The sequence below is a fragment of the Triturus cristatus genome, chromosome 11, assembly GCF_964204655.1.
Source record: "Triturus cristatus chromosome 11, aTriCri1.1, whole genome shotgun sequence".
In the NCBI taxonomy this organism is placed as follows: domain Eukaryota; kingdom Metazoa; phylum Chordata; class Amphibia; order Caudata; family Salamandridae; genus Triturus; species Triturus cristatus.
In genome coordinates, this window is record NC_140594.1 from 50,640,939 (window position 1) to 50,660,242 (window position 19,304).

At 46.8% G+C, this 19,304-nt stretch overlaps 1 protein-coding gene across 1 annotated transcript in view; it reads left to right on the top strand.

The window, feature by feature from the left end:
- Positions 1–19,304, top strand: part of YPEL1 (yippee like 1) — a 332,894-nt gene that overhangs the window by 122,275 nt on the left and 191,315 nt on the right. Inside the window, exon 3 of the mRNA XM_085635827.1 lies at positions 5,600–5,643. Coding sequence (XP_085491953.1) covers positions 5,600–5,643 — 44 coding nt within the window. The remainder of the gene's footprint in view (positions 1–5,599; positions 5,644–19,304) is intronic.

Below are 19,304 nucleotides of genomic sequence, written 5' to 3' on the forward strand. Positions count from 1 at the left end.
TGACATTAACGACTAATCCTATGTTAATTTCGAAAGTACCCCCTACATTTCATTTGAATCAAAACATTACATAAAAAAAAAAAAGAAATTCCAAATCCTAGGACTTCAACAGATAGGCATATCAGAGGGTAGTGCTAAGCATTTATTGCACACAAAGGCCATAAGCGAGGCACGCTCAAAGAACTCCAACTTCAATTTATAAAAAGCACACATACTTTTATATGAATGTAGATACCAAGATCTTTGGAATCGGGCAAGTACTTTTCGAGTTATGAATTTTTACAGTTTTCAGAAATGGACAATTAGTGCATTTTTGGACTAGCATTGTTATCCTATGGAGAAAAAAAACATGCATTACATTCAGGCACTTGTTAGCGACTTATAGGACTGGTTTTCAGGACTTAAGGTGATTATGGGGCATGGTCATATACCACACCAGCAGGTCCCCTCAGGAGGCTCTGGGGCATCAGGGTGCGAGGTGTGTCAGTGTCCGGTATCCCATTCAGTTCAGTGGAAGAACGTTCCGGTCAGAAAGAGGCTGCAGGCAGAGACTGGGGCACCAGTCCAGGGAACCCACAAGGGGCTCGACCCTTGAGGTCCTTAGGCACGCAGGGACACCTTTGGTCCACTTCTCCTTGGGCAGTGGGCCTCGTGTGCAGTGGTGTCTTTTGGTGGTCAGATTCCATTGCAGGAGAGTTCTCGTGATTGGAGGTAGCCTGCTGAAAGAGGCTGCAAGTGGCGACTCGAAGTCCAGTCTGGGCAAACCCAAGCATGGGCTTGGCTCTTCTTAGTCTGGGGGCCCCGTTGTCACTGTCACCTCCCTTGGGCTCGGGAGCGCGGGTGCATAGGTGCTTTGAGGCATCAATACTGTCCAGCTACCAATGGCATTTTTTGCCAGTGTGAGTAAACTTACACTTTGTAAACTGTGCAATAGATACATTGTCTTTTGTGTTCTTGAGCTAATGCTTCCTAGCTCTTTTTCAGCACCTTTGAGTGGAGTTCTTCATGTGTAAAGCTTAGTCAAGTATGTCCAGAGCATGGTTAAATGCTAGTAAAGTTTGTGTCCAGCATTGGCGACGGTGTGGTAGAGAAAATGGGTGCAGAAGGAGGAATTGCATTGCGTGGTTGGGTTAGAGTCTGCAGAGGTTAGTTGACCACGCGTGGAGGACAGGCTGTATGAATTTGAGTAGATCCATGGTAGAGGTGTCAGATTGCATATGTAAAGTTTCTGACATCTACTTCTAACTGTAGATTCCTCACCTTTTGAATATTCACCAGACTGGACCTGGAAAGTCAAAAGAAGTACTCCTGCAAGCCGGTAGATGGCATTGTGCTGCTCCATGCCGACTCCGGAAGTGACAAGTGGGGCCACATTTAAGAGCCACATAGGCATGTTGATGTCCGTTCTTTTCTTTCCAAACCTTCAGACGCAGAACTGAAGTTTACTCCTCTCGACTGAGTATTTTTCTCCAAATATTTTACTGTCCAGTCTGCTAGGGACCATGTCTCCTCCCAAAACATGATTTAAACCTTGAAGGGACCGTCGCACACAAATGTCTGGACACATCCCAGGAGTTATGTCTGTGATGCTTGAGGTCCTAGCATGATTCCAGAGCCTTCGGTGACTATGCTCAAATGAACCTGTAGGCCATATGGGACTACAGGGCAAAATTCTGCGTTGCCAAGCATTAAAAGACTTTGTGCCATGACTGGTCAAAATTGTAAGTAAGGTCTCCTTCCCGAAGTCTTTCCCGCATCAGGTCCTGCCTTGGTCAAAGTTTTTGGGTAAAGCTAACAAGAAGCACACGAAGTCAAAGCAGAATCCGCCCCTTCCTGCCACTGTTGAACTCCAGAGAGATCGGGAGGATATCGGCGTGCCTTCTGGTCTAACTCTGAACTCCTGAGAAGCTGATTCTGAGTTTTGTGCTGTTGCAACCCAAGTTTCCTGGTAAGTTGGTGATGATGCAGCAACTTCTGTCAAAGACAAGATATCGAAAAATATTTGGGGAATTGGAGCACGCCAGGAGACTCTTTATGTCCCGGCATTTCGATCAGGGATATCACACCGCTTGGACGAGCGGTGTCAAAGTTCTTAAGGAGCATATATTAAAAAAGAAATTTATCGCCATAGCTCCAGTGGTCATTCATTGCTGAATTTGATTAAAGGGTACTAGTGACGTTTGGTCCGTTTTTAGTCACTCGATTTCTGCATCTATTCTCAACAACTAAAAAAAGAGACAATAAAAGGGAGGACGCATATACCCCTATTTTCTATATAATCTGTGGTTTGGAGAGAAAAGCAGCCACACCAGAGGAAGAGATAGATCTCCCGTTGTATATTGACGTATTAGCCATCAAATTGTGTTGGGAGACACTGAATTGTGTATATTAAGCGTGAAGAAGGTGGTGGATCACAATATACCACCGAAACTCGTCGCTTTGTGTCGATTGAGCACCCAAGCACTACCAACGTCCATTAGGGAAAGAAAAAACACGATAAAGTGATGAACAGGGCTATTTTAGTGTGCTCATTTGATATGTCAAGTTTCTGATGTCTCTTACATTTGTCATATTCTCCCAGATTGTTATTAAGATATATTTTTAACCTGTGATTATTTGAAGTATATTGATACATAGGTTTTTAAATTTGCTTTTAAAAAAAAAAATCTTTGTACATTTTGAATCCTATGAGGATCACATATAATAAAATATAGTACATTCTTTATATTATCTTTTTGGTTTCTATGGGGTGTTGGTGATCTGAATAGTGCATGTATGATAATGTGTATGCATGATAGTATTGTGTATCTGTATGCTTAAAAAAAGAGTCCAATGGGATCTTGTCTTTGACAGAAGTGTCTATTTTTGGTGTCTTGTCCCTTTGGTGAGTAGGACCCCTCTCTTTCATTTTGGGATGTTGCAGCAACTACAGACCAATAGGGAGGCAATACTGCTTATGTTTGGCACACTTTGGGCTCACTCTAGCATGCCTTTGAAGCCTAAGGATCTGTAGAGTCCTCCATTTTGGATCCTACCGACAGGTTTGCCCCTGGTGCGGTCTTACCTCTTGAACCGCATAGGTTGCCACATCAGTTGTGGTGCTGAATTTGGTGATGGCGCTGCTCTCCGCCCTGGTTTATTCTCATCTATGCTGGTGCTGCGTGTAGGAAAGTGTGTTTCTGTTGCAGTAACCCCCCCCACTTTTTGCCAGACTACTGATGCACTTTTTCTTGGTGTGCCCTGGGTCCCTGCCAATCAGGTTGCAAGGGCCTGTGTTCTTTCCCCAAAAACAAAACCAATTGGCATCTCTGGCCACATGTCAGCCCCTGGTAAATGGTACCACAGGTACCCAGGGCACTGTGACCAGAGTAGGCCTCTAAGGGCTGCAGCACTGATTGTGCCACCCTCAGAGGCCCTGTACCTTGACATTCACACACTGCCTTGGCAGCCGGAGTGCCTTGGTCCAGAACAAAGTGAACAGTTGACATGGCACACATCCCTGTGTGCCATGCCCACAAACCCCTGGCATACACAAGTCACCCCTATAGATGGGTGCCCTGTGCCAGTGGTGAGTGTACAGGTGCATGAGCCCTTTACCCCTACAGTGCCCAAATCCATTCCTGGGCACTGTAAGTGCAGTGCTGCCATCAAGAGTATATGGTGCTGGGAGTTTGTCATTATGAACTCCACAGCACCATAATGGCTATACTGAAGACTGGGAAGTTTGGTATCAAACTTCTCAGCACATTAAACCCACACTGATGCCAGTGTGGGATTTAATGTAAAATGCACGACAGAGGGCATCTTAGAGATGCTCCCTGAAATTCGACCAACTAACTAGTGACCTGACTGAGTGGCTGCTTAGGCTGCTACCACCAGACATGTTTCTGGACCCCTGGGTCGAGAGCTCGCTGCTGCAGACCATTTGCTGCTTTCAGCAACTGGTCCCCACTGGTTCTACCCTCCACTTTGGGCAGGAGAACCAGCGGGAAAAACTACTACCTAGACTTGAATGCTAGAATAGATGCTCAATTAAGACCTGCCTTCCTCCGAAATCTATTTGCTTAAATGGCTACCTTACTTATTCCTTTGTTTTCTCCATTGCTCTTTGGAAGGATGGGCTTGCTACTCCATTGAGTGATTGTGACTATCAGTGGAGCTCCTCTACAACAGAAGGAACTGTTTCTTTTCTTTTTTTTTTTTTTTTTTTTTTTTACATGTAACTCCAGTTCTCTTGTAGGGTAATCCCCATTGAAGTCATAAGCAACCCTCCCTCCTCCCCGGTGGAGTGGACAGAGGTATCCATGGTACCTACATAACTTTATACACCCTTCGCCTAAAAAAACTGAGCCAACTGCCTTCTGCTGTTCATGATGAGATGCAGGTGGTCGCTGGGCTCTTGAAGGCACAGTTTATATTTTATCTTCTTTAATAACCACCTATGGGGCAACACTGTCCGGTTTCCCTTCATCTCTATCAAGAAAGGTTTTATGAAAGCTATTTATGCTGTTTTACAAAAATATACATATAATTCTCCTGGCCCCCTTTAAGTACAGGATGAAGATGTGGGCCATTGTAGCCTGCTCCTATAGGCTGCATAATATTGTTCTCCTTTAAGTGACTGCATGCCTTCCTGAAGAAAGGCGAACATCCGCACTTCAGATATATATATATATATATAGTGAAGAAGTGTTCCGGGATCCCCGCACTAGGGTGGGACTATTCAGTGCTTATGATTTCAGTGGAGATTCCCCTACGAGAGAACTGGAGTTACAGATAAGAAACTGTTCCTTCTGGTAGCTACCCTATCTAACCAGCACTCCCACCTCTCTATTTTGTGGAAGAAACTTTTTTTTTTTCCCCACCTGAAAAGGTCCTAATGTAAAGGTCCCTGCCAGGGTGGCACTTCTGTACAGCCCTACTTATCACTTTAGGAACTGAACAACATCTGCTTGGAGCCACACAAGGCCACCTATGGCTCGCAGAAGTACTGCTTTTGAGTTTCCAGGCTGGCGCCTGGAGGAATTGTCACAAGCTGTGGGATCTGTGGTTAGGGATAGATAGAAAATCCACCAGAAAGAGCGTTACTGAAGGTAAGTAACTGGTTTGTTTTTTCTCTACAGTGCAGGCATCTTAAAGTGCTAGAATGGATTCAGTGGTATAGGATTGTTTGCACTAGACATCGTAGTAGCCTCTGCAATATACAGAAACACATTTTTTTCATTAAATGTTTCAGGTGGGTGCTTGTGGTGAAGATTAAAGTTTTCTTTGCATCTTTTTATAACCATGTATCGGCCAACATGGACCGCATTTTCATTATTTTATTTAGGTGTTTATAAAGCACAGTCTTGACCTGGGGTGGTGGGTTTGGGATGACAGATAAATGGACCACAGCCCATGGAGCAATGGATTGAATGCATATTCTTATGATGGGATGAACACCAAGATACAGCCAGGAAATCTGAGATATATGAGTATATATGTTGGAATTGCAATTTCTGCCAATCGAGACTACAAAGTTTTTCACCCATTTACCTTTTTAATAATTGAAAACCTCATTTGGAACTCTTTTGACGTTCTATTCACTCTATCTTTGCAGTCTTTTCAGGGAAGCCAGGGACGAGCCTACCTCTTCAATTCTGTGTAAGTCCTTTCACTTTCAATTGTTCGTGCTTGCTTGTTTTTTGGAAGGAAATGTTGAATCATTCTATTGATTTATAGATTTTTAGGAGAGTTTATTTAATTTTTCAAACTTAAAATTGACTTTGAAATACAATATCTTCTCCATATTGGGTGTCTTTATTGATCAGTGTTAACACTGCATAGCCCTGCTTATGCACAGGATCCCCGAGCCCTATGGAGGAGAGCCCAAATCACCCTACAGTACCATCTTTCTTCACAATGGAATGCTATCTAATTTTCCTAAAACGTTTGAAAGTCTCAGTGCATGTAAGGTGTCGGGGAGTACTATTTTTTAAATTATTTTCCAATCAACTAAGTAAGTAAAAAACATCCTCAAGATGGCGACACTTACTGACTTTATTAACCTCCGTTCTTCAAAGTAAGTTATAAGTACACTTGGCTTGGAAAAACATGGATTTAGCGTTAAAAAATAAATAAAGTAAAAGCGTAAAAAGCAAAAGCGTAAAATGTAATACGAAAAAACTATTGATGGACATAATGCAGAACAAAGTCATACATTCAGCCCAGTACAGAGATCTGGGCCTAAATTAATCGTTTTTTTGCTCACCATTACTTAATACCAAGCAGCATAGTGAAAATTGATCCTCCTTCTCTAACAACCTTGTAAGACTGCTTTATCCGTGCATTCCAGAAAGGTGCCCGGTATTTCTGATGGATAAATCTGCCTATGGATTCCTCACCATTGAACCACCCTTGCGTCAGCATTCCACTGAAACTTTTTTCACAGCTCTCCTACGTCAACGAGGACGTCCCAATAGCATGGCTTCGCTCGCGACTCCGTATGATGTCATCGGAGCCATGAGAAGACCTCGTCTAGTTGCTGAAGTCCGTCCCCTTTTTTCCGCACCGTCGAACAGTAAGGGCTTTTCTAGGACTCTCCATTTCGTTGTAAGATTAACATTATTACAATGTCTGTTGTTGTAGCAGTGCGATGGCTACACAGAAAAAGTAATGGTTCAAACCTTGTAGGGAATGTGGGTTTCATATGTCCAGGACGGACCCCCACGAAGATTGCCTTTGGTATCTGTTGTCTGATGATGATGTCCAGGGACGTTCATCTTGTAGAAGAATGAATCCGAAGGCTCTTAAGGAGAGGAAGGGAAAGTTATTTATGGCCCAGGCGAAGAAGGAAATGAGGCCGCAAGCGGAAAAAGTCGAAGTCACCGACCCCGCACACCTCGGTCATCCAAAAAATACATGAAGCGACATGATGGGTTGAGGGTGTCGTTCTTCGAAGTCATCAAGGTCGGCTTCTCCGGTCTAACAGCGTCACAGAAAGGATGACCTCTGGCCCCCCTCTCCTTCTCCGCAGGCGACTCTGGTACATTCTCCGGCTCCAAGGGATTCGCCCGCTCCCAGGGAGGCGTCTCATGTTTCTCCAGCTTCACCTTTTCTGGCTTCGGTGTCTCCGATGCCACTGCTAGAATCTGCCTCAAGGCCTCGGACTGAACCAGACCAGGTGGCTCTGGATCCATACCCACCTTTTCCGGTTTCAGGTACGAGCCATCGCATTTTTTTAATGCGATGTTTGGCATGTTTGCCAAAGCGACTAACCCTTTTGTTGCGCCCCGTGGGACTGCTCTTTTAATTTGGGCATTCCCCAGCATTATGCCCAGGCACCATTCGTGTCCTTCATGCCGATGACTCCGTCATGGCCTCTCCCAACGCCGAGGTTCTCGACGCCGATCCCGCAGGTAACTCCGGCGCCGTTGGGCTCTGGGCCGGTGCCTCCTGACTTCGTGTGGCACCTCTGGCAGCTACTGAGGGACTTCCTTCGACACTGGTTCCGATGTCGCCCTGCCTGGCGCAACCGTCGCCGATCCCAAAGATGCGGTCCAGGAGGGAGGCACAGAGACTGCTGGAAGAGGAGGACTTCCAGGAGCAGCAGAGGCAGGCTGAGGAGGGATGAATTATTGAGTCTGTGGATCGCTTTGAAGGTCTTCAGGAGGCCATTGGATTGAACACTTCTCCGGAGTGGCTTTGCTCCCATTCAAAGAAGCTCTGACTGAGCCAATTGTGGAGGTGTGGCAGAAGCCAATTTCTACCCCAGCAGTCTCCAGAGCAGTAGCAAGACATTACAAGGCTGCACCTGGAGATACAGCTTTTTTAACCTCTCATCCTTCACCAGCTTGGTGGTTCAATCTTCATGTTCTAAAAAATAGTCCACAACTTCCTTCACCTGAACCCCCGGGGATAAGGATTCTAAAAAGCTGGAACAATCGTCTAAGGTGTTCTCATCTGCTAATATGGCATTGAAATCTACTAACGCTACTTGCCTGTTAGGAAGGTATATATACACAGACTGAAGCAGATAGGTGTCCAGGGGACGGCATTAGAGTGGATTTTTCTCCTACCTCCACGTCGGCGACCAGCAAGTCTTTCTCTGCCCGTATACCCCCTCTGCAAAACCGCTCAAATGTGGAGTCCCTCAAAGCTCCGCCTTGAGCCCACTACTTTTTAACATCTACTTGTGGCCACTGGCAGCTCTTATCGCAGAGTGGGTTCAAGGTGATATCCTATGCAAATGACACACAGCTGATGTTTTCCTTTAGAGATCAGTCCGCTGCAGCGTTCAATTCTTTCAGAGATTGTTTCAAAGACATAGCGACCTGGATGAGCGGAAACATTTTAAAGCTTAATGATGATAAAATGGAGGTTCTATTTTTTAACCAACCCTTCTGCCGGCCTATGGTGGCCTGGAGAACTCGGCACCCCACTGATGCCTAATGACTCAGTTAAGAACCTTGGTGTCGGATGGGACAAAGATCTGACCCCGTAGGCCCTAGTCCGCCAAGTCTCGGCGGCCTATTTTGGAAAGATGAGAACCATCAAAACATTTCTAGATTTTCTCCTGGATGAAAGCCGAAGAACCCCGGTTCATGCCCTTGTGACCTCTCACCTTGATTATGTTAACTGCCTCTACTTGGACCTGCCCAGGTGTCTGATCAGTAGGCTGCAAATAGTGCAGAACGCGGCTGCGAGGCTAGTCCGCAAGGTTCCGCTGCGCCACCATATCTCTCCACATATCAAACATCTCCATCGGCTACCAGTCTTCAGGAGAATCGAATTCAAGACCCTAACAGTTGGCAACCAGGGCAAGGGCCCCAGCTACCTAAGGAAGAGACTCCACCCATACCATCAGGAGCGGTCTTTAAGATCCAACCACAGACGCTACCTCAGTGTCCCCTGCTTTTCCAAAGCTAGGCACGGGATAGATATGTTCACAGTGGAAACCACCAAACTGTGGAATGACTTGCCTCTCCACCTACGCATGTTGAACTCTTAGCAGAAAGTCACTGAAAACCTGGCTCTTTATGCAAAGGGATTAGCGGCCAGGTCCCTCTTCTCTGATGTCCTCCGCGTTAGCGCCGGGACACCTCGTTCGAGGTAGCTGTGCGCTCTATAAATGTCTTATTATTATTATTTCCATGCCTTGAGACTCTTGAGGGTCTAGATACAGCAGACTCAGTCGCCAGAGGGATGGGCTCCTCGGTGGTGACTAGGAGACATGCCTGGTTAAGAGGATCTGGTTTTTCAGTGGACATTCAAGTCACTCTGCTGGATCTTCCCTTTGATTGCTCCAGGCTCTTTGGCTCAAAGGCAGATTCAGCTTTACAGTGATTCAAGGATAGCAAAGCTACATCTAGCTCCTTAGGCTTGTAATCCCAGCCTAGGGGTTTTTGTTTCCGGAGATTTCGGGGCTTTGGGAATGTGGCACTTTTTCGAGGTCGACAGCAGCAGCAACAGGGGCTGCTCGCCAACATGTGTCTTCCTCCACTCCTACCCCCCCACTGGTTGCAGCATGTTGGACCCATAGGAGGCCGGGTGTCCAATTTTCTACAAGATTGGAAATCTTTTAGATCAGATCTCTGGGTTTTAAATCTTGTAGAAAATGGGTGCGCCCTTCCTTTTCAGGAGTTTCCCCCTCCTTACTCTCCTCGCCATGTTTGCTGTTCAGAGGACCATCTGTTGCTGGTCCTGTCCTTTTCACAGAAGGGTGCGATAGAGGTGGTTCCGGAGCAGGAAAGGGGTCAGGGATGCTACTCCCGATATTTTCTGATCCCCAAAAAGGATGGTTTGTTGAAGCCGATCCTGGACCTCTGGATCTTGAATTTTTACCCTAACAGGAGAAATTCAAAATGTTGACCGTAGCTCAGGTTCTTCTGGCGGATGGTGTCTATCGATTTGCAGGATGCGTATTTTCACATTCTCATTCTGAATTGCATCGGAAGTATCTCTGTTTTACGGTTGGATCTCAACAGTACCAGGTTGCGGTCCTGCCATTCGGCCTTACTTCTGCACCTAGGGTCATTACAAAGGTGATGGCGGTGGTGGCAGCTCATGTCAGAAGGTCAGGGATTCCTGTATTCTCCTATCTGGATGTCTGGCTGCTCAAAGCAAAGCCGCCAGAGATTGTGCTGCATCATCTGCAGATAACAGCTCCGCTTTTGTTCGACTTGGGTTTTTCGATAAATGTACCCAAATCTCCCCTGGTGCCCTCTCGGCGCAACCTGTTCATAGGGGCAGTACTGGATACTACTGTGAGTCGTGCTTTTCCGCCTTCTCAGAGGATTTTAGACATCCAGAATATGATCCCAATGTTTCAAGATGGAGAGGCTGTTCCAGTCCTCTTACGCCTGCTCGGTCTGTTCGCTTCCTGCATTCTTTTGGTCAACCATGCACGCTGGCACATGACGGCACTCCAGTGGTGCCTCTGCAGGCAGTGGTTTCAACACAACGGGGATCTCGGGGGATATGGTTAGAATCTCCAGACCCTGTAGTAAATGTGTTATGGTGGAGAGTTTCAGGCAACCTGTCTCAAGGAAAGCCTTTTCAATCCTTCTCCGGTGACCACAGTGATAACAGATGCCTCCACTCTGAGGTAGGGTGCTCATCTGGGGGATCTGGAGATCAAGGGTCTTTGGTCTCCAGAGGAGAGATTGCTTCACATCAATCTTCTGGAATTGCGGGCGATACGTTTGGCTCTCAAGGCCTTTTTCCCACCCTTCGTGGTCAGTCGGTTTTGGTCCTGAATGACGTCGCTACCGTGATGTGGTACATAAACAGGGAGGAGTAGGAGGAGTAGGATTGTATCGTCTCTGCAGAGAGGCTCTGCAACTCTGGTCCTGGGCTCAGGACCATCAGATTTGTGTGGTTGCAAATCATCTGGCCGGAGTGCTGAATGTACGTGTAGACCGTCTCAGTCGGCAATTCTCAGCCAATCACGAGTGGCTGCTTTATCTGGAGGTGGTCCATCACATCTTCAGGATGTGGGGGTTTCCTCAGTTAGACCTGTTTGCCACTCACGAGAATTCGCACTGCCCATCGTTCTGCAGTCTCCAGTATCCGCTGTGGGGAGCATTGGCTCAGTTGTTCTTTCCGGCTCCTTCTGTCAGGACCCTGGTTACTTCAGCTCTCTGTTTTCTGATTTCTGTCAGAAAATATCTCCTGTTTTTTTGTCAAAACCTACTTACTTCGACGTCTTTTGACTTTTAAAGTAAGTTCCTGCTTTTTCTGAGAGAGTCCAGCATATTTTTTCTCTCAGAAATGCCGTCTCTTTGACTCCTGCCTTTCCTGTGGCAATAAGAAGGCCAGATGAGACTTGCATGGTAGTGGTATCCACACTATCTAACCTCAATTTCGCCACCCAGCGATCAACCCTCTTGCGTCTATCCAGCCAGGCCAAAGGTTTTCCCGCCTTATCCCCAACGCCATAAATAGTATGTTGTGTCCTGGTGAGCCTACTCTTCGCCTCTTCCCACATATAGTCCCGATATTCTTGTTTGGCCAAGTTCAGTTTGTGCGCCGTAGTGTCATTGATGTCTGAGGCATGGTCTTCTTCAGCTTGACCCACCGCACCCTCCAGCGCTGCTTTTTATGTGATGTGATGTGATTAACGAGATAGCTTGGCCCCTCAGCACTGTCTTATTCGCCTCCCATAAAGTCATCGGGGATGCGACTGAGTGTTCATTTTCCGTAAAGTATTGTCTCGTGGTTGTCAGTAAACCCTTCCATATCTTGGGGTTTTTCAGGAACACTGGGTAGACTGGAAATATGCGTAGTCGGTTTATGGGATACGTATTTAACAGAACTGGGGAATAGTCAAACACCCTTAGGCAGGTGCGATATCTCATTCGCTCTAAACCTGTCACAAGTGTGAAAATATAAGTGTTAAAGAGTAGCAGCACAAGCCGCTAATCATTGGCATATCGCCAACACTCAAGCCATATTAGCACGCTACGATAGGGCTCACAATGATCAGTTAGAAGACCTGATTCAACACCTACCAGACCAATACAAGGCCCAGGCAAATGACCTTGTACAAGAGGGAAAACTTATCTCAAATGCCTCAATTAAATGTGCACTTGATGCCGCAGACACTGCCTCTAGGGCAATAAACACGAGTGTACCCCTTAGACGCCATGCATGGCTACGCATTTCAGGCTTTAAGCCAGAAGTACAAACTACTATACTTAGCCAACCATTTAATCAAGAACAACTGTTAGGACCAGCAGTAGACACTGCACTTGAGAAAATGAAAAAAGACACAGAGACTTCTAAATCCATGGGAGCATTGCAGTCTCCACAACCACGTGGCTCCTTTTGACGCTCCTTCTACAGGGGAGCCTCCAAAAACATTGGAGCAGACACCTCCACATGCAAACCCTCTACACAAACCTCCCCCAGTAGAAGATATTTTAGAGGAGGATATAGAGGAAACAACACCAAGGGACGAGGTCGAGGCAGTACCAACACTCGTACCTCTCCCGCCACAAAACAGTGACTTTCCTCCACTCCCCCCCAGACCATTCCACTCCAGTCGGGGGAAGACTCAAACAGTTCCTACCTGTCTGGAACTCCATCGCAACAGACAAGTGGGTAAGACAAATTATCCAGTATGGTTACTGCCTGGAACTCACCACTACCCCCCCACACATTCTACCCAAGCAACGCTATATGTCACCAGACCATCTTACGCTCCTCAAACAAGAGGTGCTCTCATTGCTGCAAAAACACGCAATAGAACCAGTTCCCTTACAACATCAGGGTACAGGAGTATACTCGCTGTACTTCCTAATCCCCAAAAAAGACGAGACGCTCAGACCAATACTGGACCTCAGACTCCTAAATCAGTACATAAACTCAGATCATTTCCATATGATCACTCTTCAACACGTACTCCCACTACTACTACAACAAGGCGATTTCCTTGCCACATTAGACCTCAAGGACGCCTATTTTCACATCCCCATGCATCCTGCTCACAGGAAGTATCTGAGATTTGTGGTGGACGGACAACACTATCAGTTTACAGTCCTTCCATTCGGGGTAACAACTGCGCCCAGAGTATTCACCAAATGCCTAGCAGTAGTAGCAGCGCATCTCAGGAGACAACAAATTCATGTCTTCCCATATCTAGACGATTGGCTCATAAAAGCCAATTCATTCAACAAGTGCATCCTACACACTCGCCAAACTATTCAAATCTTACACAACTTGGGATTCACAATAAACTATCCCAAATCTCATCTCCAACCCTCCCACATCCATCAATATCTGGGAGCCACCATAAATACCTCCAAAGCACTAGCATATCCCAGCCCAGCCAGGATAGCCAAAATACAAGCTCTGATCGCAAAATTTCAAACCCAACACTCTTCCAGCAAGAGTGGTTATGCAACTCCTAGGCATGATGACGTCATGCATCTTCATTGTGCCTTATGCAAGACTTCAAATGCATCCCTTGCAAGAATGTCTAGCACGTCCGTGGAATCAGGCTCACGGACAACTGGCAGAACTGGTGTTGGTGGACAGCCGCTCACATCGCTCTCTAAAATGGTGGAACACCATAAACCTGTCCAAAGGCCGTCCGTTCTTAGAGCCTCTTCCACAAATAGTGCTGACAACCGACGCATCTCTCACAGGATGGGAAGCCCATCTCCTAACACACACCACTCAGGGCACATGAACCACTCAACAGAAAGGGCTCCATATCAATTACCTGGAGCTACTGGCAGTATTCCTAGCACTAAAATCATTCCAATTACATCTCCAGAACAAAACTGTCCTCGTCCGGACGGACAACATGACAGCCGTGTATTACATACAAAAACAAGGAGGCACACATTCTCTCCAGCTGTCCCAGCTCGCACAGAACATTTGGAGATGGACCATTCCCCAGAACATATACCTGCTAGCAGAACATCTTCCAGGAGTTCACAATCAGATTGCCGACCTGTTGAGTCGACAAACTCAACAGATCCACGAATGGGAACTACACCCACAAGTCCTACTCCCATTCTTCCAAAACTGGGGCCAACCAGACATAGACCTGTTCGCCACACACGAAAACGCAAAATGCCCAAACTTCGCCGCCAGGTTTCCCCACCCACAGTCGAAGGGCAATGCAATATGGATGAACTGGTCAGGCAGATTTGCGTACGCTTTTCCGCCTCTCCCACTCATTCCATTCGTGGTACGCAAACTCTGGCAACAGTCTCTCAAGCTGCTACTAATAGCTCTCACATGGGCGCGTCAACCCTGGTTCACAACACTGCTGGAACTCTCTCTAGTTACACACCAAAAACTGCGCCTCTCCCCGTCCTTATTAACCCAGAACCATGGAGAAATCAGACACCCAGATCCACATCAACTGAACCTAGTGATCTGGCTCCTGAAGTCCTAGAGTTCGGTTACCTCAACCTACCACCAGACTGCATGAATATTATAAAAGAGGCCAGACGACCTACTACTAGAGCCTGCTACGCTGCAAAATGGAAAAGATTTGCCATTTACGGCACTAACAATGATATACGTCCACTGGATGCATCCATCCAGAACATCATTTGCTACTTACTACACTTGCAAAGATGTAATTTAGCGTACTCATCCATACGTCTTCACCTAGCCGCATTAGCAGCCTACTTACAAAATCGACAACACTTGTCATTATTTAAAGTACCAGCGATCAAAGCCTTCATGGAAGGTCTTAAAAGGATTATTCCTCCCAGATTACCACCCTCTCCAGTGTGGAACCTAAATATTGTTCTCACAAGGCTCATGGGTCCCCCATTTGAACCTCTGCATAAATGCGAACTACAGTTCCTTACATGGAAAGTAGCGTTCCTTATTGCTATCACATCCCTTAGAAGGGTAAGTGAGATCCAGGCTTTAACCATGCAAGAACCATTCCTACAGCTACACCGTAACAAAGTGGTTCTTAGAACAAATCCTAAATTCCTACCCAAAGTCATTTCTCCGTTCCATCTTAACCAATCAGTCGAGCTACCAGTGTTCTTCCCAAATCCAAACTCTGTAGCTGAAAGAGCTCTTCATACCTTAGACGTTAAAAGAGCCCTACTTTACTACATTGACAGAACCAAAGCATTCCGCAAAACCAAACAATTGTTTGTTGCTTTCTCTCCACCACATAAAGGCAACCCCATTTCCAAATTCGGAATAGCCAGGTGGATAGTTAAATGTATCCAAATATGCTACCACAAGGCTAAACGCACTCTAACAGTTCCCCCTAGAGCGCGAAACATTCCCTTAGAAGATATTTGTAAGGCAGCCACATGGTCTACAACACACACCTTCACTAAACACTACTGTGTTGACGTGCAAGCCAAACAACAAGCTTCTGTGGGTCAGGCTGTCCTTAAAACTTTTTATTCCAAACTGCTGCAACTGATACAGGTGACCACCGCTAGGGGAGACACTGCTATATAGTCTATCCTAAGTGTGTGATCTGCAGCTCATATGCCTCGAACGGAATATGCTACTTACCAGTATGCATCTGTTCTTGGCATGTAGAGCTGCTGAGCCACACACGCCCATCCACCTCCCCGGGACCTGTATCTGTTCCAGCATCGTCTTACTTAGACATTACACATGGAAATCCTTTCTTTATTTTTACAAACTCCATCATGGCGAAAAACAATCTGAGGATGGAGTGGATACCCATGCGCACTGTAGTCCAAGGAAGGAGTCGCCTATCTCGTGACCAAAGACTTCTTCCGAATACGACAACAACCTGCAAGCATCCGAGCCAAACACCAGATGGCGATCTACTATCCTAAGTGTGTGGCTCTGCAGCTCTACATGCCAAGAACAGATGCATACTGGTAAGTAGCATATTCCTTTCCGTCATTGGGTTCGGATGCAATTTTTGCGCTCCTGCTCGAAATCTCCATTTCAAACTTTTTCGACGCGCAAAACTTCCACAAACTCTTCATATTGACTTTGAACATCTTCATCTTCGACGCGCCTTTGATCGGCTCGATTACGGTCGTTGACGCGGGCCGCTGGGCCTATCCACGCCGTAAGGCCTACAGCTCATGGTAAGGATTCCATTCAAAAAATGCCCCCAGTGTGGAGCAAAATTCCCGCACAGTGACCATCACAAGGTCTGCAACCTGTGCCTCTCACCTGAACACAACGAGTCCAGCTGTCCAGCCTGTGCATCCTTTTGATCGAAGAAGACTATTCGAGATCAAATGGCTCAACGTCACATCATAGCGCAGAGATCAGCTCTGGAACCGGAGGACATCTTCGACCAAGGCCCGGATGTCTCGGAAGAAGATTCCGAAGCTCTCGAAATCGTGTCAGAGGCAGACGACTCAGATGACCCCATCACTCCTGGTCAACGAGTGAGTACTACTTCCCCTACCCCACCACCAAAACCAAAGGCACTGGTCAAGACTTCGCCTGTGGGCCCCAGTCGCGACCGAAAACACGCTTCAGAAGCCCCGCCTCCAGGCCCGGCTCCGAAGAAAAAAGACAAGCCTTCCGGTAGCTCGGACTGAGCAAACCTCACATAATTGTCCCGCCAGCGCCTTCGGCGCCGAAGCCAAAGGAACACTCTGCTCCGAAATCGGTTCCGAAACCTTCCACCTCCAAAGACAAATCGGCCCCAAAAATCTCCAGGTCCGTGGATAAGCCGGCTTCCAATGCTTCAAGCCTAAAGATCCCGCTTCGGCTCTGCAACCAAGACCCTCGGAACCTAAAGACAAGCCTAAGGACTCTACCACGCCTCCTAAGGCCAAAGACCATAAAATTAAACAGCCACGCTCTGAACCGAAAAAATCGGCACAAAAGGCGGTTCCCGAGGAAGAGTAACTTTTTCACCCGGATCCTGTCAGTGCTAAGCAGAAAAAGATTTATATTAATCCTGAACCAGGAGATGTCACAGCCGTGCCATGTAAGAATAGGAAGTTAGACACAGCACCTGCCACTCCAGTGCCTGTGAAAAAGGACTCTGCTACATCATCTATGCCTCCTTCTCCTGTACTTCCTTCTAACCAACCTCCTCTCCCTAAATCTATTACACCACCTCTGCCTCTAACTTCTCCACCACATACACCACCTCCAGATGATGATGATGATGATGATGATGACCAAGGAATGGGGGGTGACCCAAATGACCCGTTCACAGATCCAGACGACCCACCACAAGATGATTGGGAGTACCCTGTCCCAACAGATATACCAGACCTCCCAAGCCCCCAGCCATACCCCTCAAGACAATCTCCCCAGACGATAATATTGGTTTTGGACAACTGCTTAATAGGGCGGCCGTTTATCAAGGCGTCACAATGCACTCAGACACAGCAGAGGAGGACTTCCTTTTGGATACATTCGAACAGTCCCAACAGATAGTGCAAATATTGCCAATGATCAAGGGAGTTAAGCATGCCCCTGAAGTGTTCTAAGATCCCGTACATGCCAGGATTCTTAACCCTAGAATCGATCAGAAATATAGACCTGCCCCTGAGGACCCTGCTTACATTAAGGGACAGCTGCCTTTGGATTCTCTAGTAGTTTCCAACGCTAGAAAGCGCGCCAACTCGCCAACCTCCGGGGATGCGTCACCCCCTGATAAAGAATCCAAATTACTGGAAGCTTCTGGCAAAAGGGTAGCTGAAGCAGGCAGCCAATCACTGGCGCATAGCCAACATGCGAGCACTGCTGGCTAGATATGATAGGGCCCACTATGACCAACTAGAAACCCTATTACAACATTTGCCTGACCAATATAAAATGCAAGCAAATGATCTCATCCAAGAGGGCAAGCTAATTTCAAATGCGTCAATTAAATGCGCACTTGACGCGGAAGACACTGCCTCTAGATCCATCAATATCAGTGTACTACTTAGAAGACATGCCTGGCTGCGCATTTCAGGCTTTAAGCAGGAGGTCCAGACTACCATCCTCAACCAGCCGTTCAACCAAGAACAACTTTTTGGCCTGGCTGTAGACACTGCACTTGAAAAGATGAAGAAAGACACTGAGACTACTAAGTCCATGGGAGCGTTACAGTCTCCACAGAAACGTGGCTCCTATCGTGGCTCCTTCTATAGAGGAGCCTCTAAAAATATGGGTGCAGATACCTCATCTTCGTTTAATGCCACTACACAAACATCTCCCAATAGAGGATATTTTACAGGCGGATACAGAGGGAATAACAATAAAGGAAGAGGCTGAGGTAATAACACTCGCACCTCCCCCACTACAAAACAGTGACCCCCCCCCCCCCCCCCCCCAGACCATTCCACTCCAGTTCCTACCTGGCTGAAATTCCATCACAACAGACAAGTGGGTAAAACAGATTATCCAGTATGGTTACTGCCTGGAACTTACAGCTACCCACCCCCCCCCACACACATACCACCCAAGCAGCGCCCAATGTCCACAGATCATCTCACGCTCCTAAAACAAGAGGTTCTCTCACTGCTTCAAAAGCACGCAGTAGAGCCTGTTCCCTTACAACATCGAGGAACAGGGGGCTACTCGCTGTAATTCCTAATACCCAAAAAGGACGGGACTCTAAGACCGATACTCGATCTCAGACCCCTCAACCTATATATACACTCTGATCATTTTCATATGATTACTCTCCAACAAGTGCTCCTGCTGCTACAACAAGGCGATTTCCTTGCTACACTAGATCTCAAGGACGCTTACTTCCACATTCCCATACATCCTGCTCACAGGAAGTATCTAAGGTTTGTAGTGGACCGACAACACTATCAGTTCAAAGTCCTTCCATTCGGAGTCACCACCGCACCGAGTATTCACAAAATGTCTTGCGGTACTAGCAGCACATCTGAGAAGACAACAGATCCATGTCTTCCCATATCTGGACGACTGGCTAATAAAAGCCAAGTCATTCAACCAATGTGTTCAGCATACTCACTCACCAAACCATCCGAACATTGCACAACTTGGGGTTCACCGTCAGCTACACCAAGTCGCATCTCCAGCCCTCTCATATACACCAATATCTGCAGGCCACAGTAAACACCTCCACAGCTCTAGCATATCCCACTCCAGCCAGGATAGCCAGCATACAAACCCTCCTCACAAAATTTCAAGCCCAACACTCTCTTCCAGCCAGAGTGTTCATGCAACTCCTAGGCATGATGGCATCTCGCATTTTTATTGTACCTTATGCAAGACTTCAAATGCGCCCCTTACAGGAATGTCTAGCACATCAATGGAATCCGTCTCAAGGACAACTTACAGATCTGGTGTTGGTAGACAGCCGCACACATCGCTCTCTGCAGTGGTGGAACACCAAAAACTTGTCCAAAGAGCGGCCG